Raw genomic sequence first — 1,554 nt, 5'->3', positions numbered from 1 at the left:
ACCTCAGCCTCCCAAAGGCGCAGGATTACAGGCTGAGCCACCAAGTCATAATTTTAACAAAAATAAAATATGAAATTTTGAAAGGCTGATGCAATACTAATTGAAAGTTTTTCTTAAGAGAACATTTCAGAATTAAACAACAAAAAGAATAACAAAATTGGGGCTGAGCTATTCCATGTTTGATGAGTTGTAAACCAAAAGTAAATCACAAAAGAGCAGAGGGATCACCCACCGAGATGGAACAAACCTACTGAGAAAAAAAGAAATAACAGGATATGTGACCACTTTGTCACATCTCCAACTCCCACCCCATTAGTCTCCTCATGGCACCTCTTACATCTTTGTTTCTGAGGGTGTAGATTAGAGGGTTGAGGCTAGGTGTGACAACAGTATAAAACAGGGCAATGAACTTGCCTTCATCTTGAGAATTTCCTGAGGGTGGTTGGAGATATATACATATAACGGGAACAAAAAAGAGAGCTACAACCATAAGATGGGCTCCACATGTCCCAAAGACTTTCTGGAGCCCTGTGGTTGACTGCATCCTCAATACAGTTCGAGCAATGGCACCATAGGAGCAGAGAATGAGAATAAGTGGTATGAGCACAAAAATGGAGCTCATGACCATGAGAATCAGCTCATTTGCATGGGTATCAATACACGACAATTGCAGCAGTGCTGGAACTTCACAAAAGAAATGATCCACTTGACGATGTCCACACAGGGGCACCCAGAAGGTAAAGGAGGAATGAACTGCTGAGGTGGTAAATCCACTTACCCAAGAAGCTGCAGCCAACAGATGGCAAAAGCGAGGGTGCATAATTACAGTATAATGTAGAGGTCTACATATGGCTACATAACGGTCATAGGACATTACCACCAGTAGGATACATTCTGTGGTTCCCAGTGCAAGGACAAAGTAAAGCTGAGTCATGCAACCAGCATAAGAGATGGTCTTCTCTGGGCCCCAGAGGTTGACCAGCATCTGAGGGATAGAGCTGGTGGTATAGCAGAGATCCAGAAAAGAGAGGTTTGAGAGGAAGAAGTACATGGGAGTGTAGAGATGGGAATCCAGATATGACAGAATGATGATAAACAGGTTCCCTGTTAATGTTGTCAAGTAGAAAATCAAGATAAGCCCAAAGAGAAATACTTCCAGATGAGGCCAATTAGAAAATCCCAATAGAATAAACAAGTCTTCAGCACTTGCATTGTTTTGCATCATCAATCATTTTTTCCAGTACCTAAAGAAAGAATCACAAAAACTCAAAGTCTGTCCATGCATTGTCAAACACTTGCAAACAGATTGGGGGGAAATGTATCCCACTTCCAAATACACTAATGTGAATTATTTTGGCAGTAGAATTTTTACAGTTTTCTTTTTTTGTTTTATTCAGATATCTGTCCTGATGTAGATATAATTAATAACTTCTCCAGTGACTGAGGTTTTTTTTTGAATAAATGAAGATTAAGATATTTCATAGCCAGAAAGACAATTTTTTTTGAGTTGGAGTCTCACTCTGTCACCCAGACTGGAATGCAGTGGCCGCTCCC

General features: G+C 40.5%; 1 protein-coding gene across 1 annotated transcript; it reads right to left on the bottom strand.

The window, feature by feature from the left end:
- Window positions 1-289: 289 nt before the first annotated feature.
- LOC103266145 (olfactory receptor 2J3) lies at window positions 290-1,319 on the bottom strand. The gene has a single exon (XM_008063787.1). The coding sequence runs from the start codon at window positions 1,223-1,225 to the stop codon at window positions 290-292; it is 936 nt and encodes a 311-aa protein (XP_008061978.1). The 5' UTR covers window positions 1,226-1,319.
- Between the last annotated feature and the right edge of the window lie 235 nt (window positions 1,320-1,554).

The sequence above is a fragment of the Carlito syrichta genome, unplaced genomic scaffold (genome assembly GCF_000164805.1).
Source record: "Carlito syrichta isolate Samal-C Ts95f unplaced genomic scaffold, Tarsius_syrichta-2.0.1 Scaffold307028, whole genome shotgun sequence".
NCBI classification, from domain to species: Eukaryota; Metazoa; Chordata; class Mammalia; order Primates; family Tarsiidae; genus Carlito; species Carlito syrichta.
This window is presented reverse-complemented; position numbering and strand designations above follow the sequence as displayed.

Bases quoted from the DNA above. Each gene is read 5' to 3' on its own strand.
- LOC103266145 (XM_008063787.1), bottom strand. From the start codon at position 1,225: ATGATGCAAAACAATGCAAGTGCTGAAGACTTGTTTATTCTATTGGGA.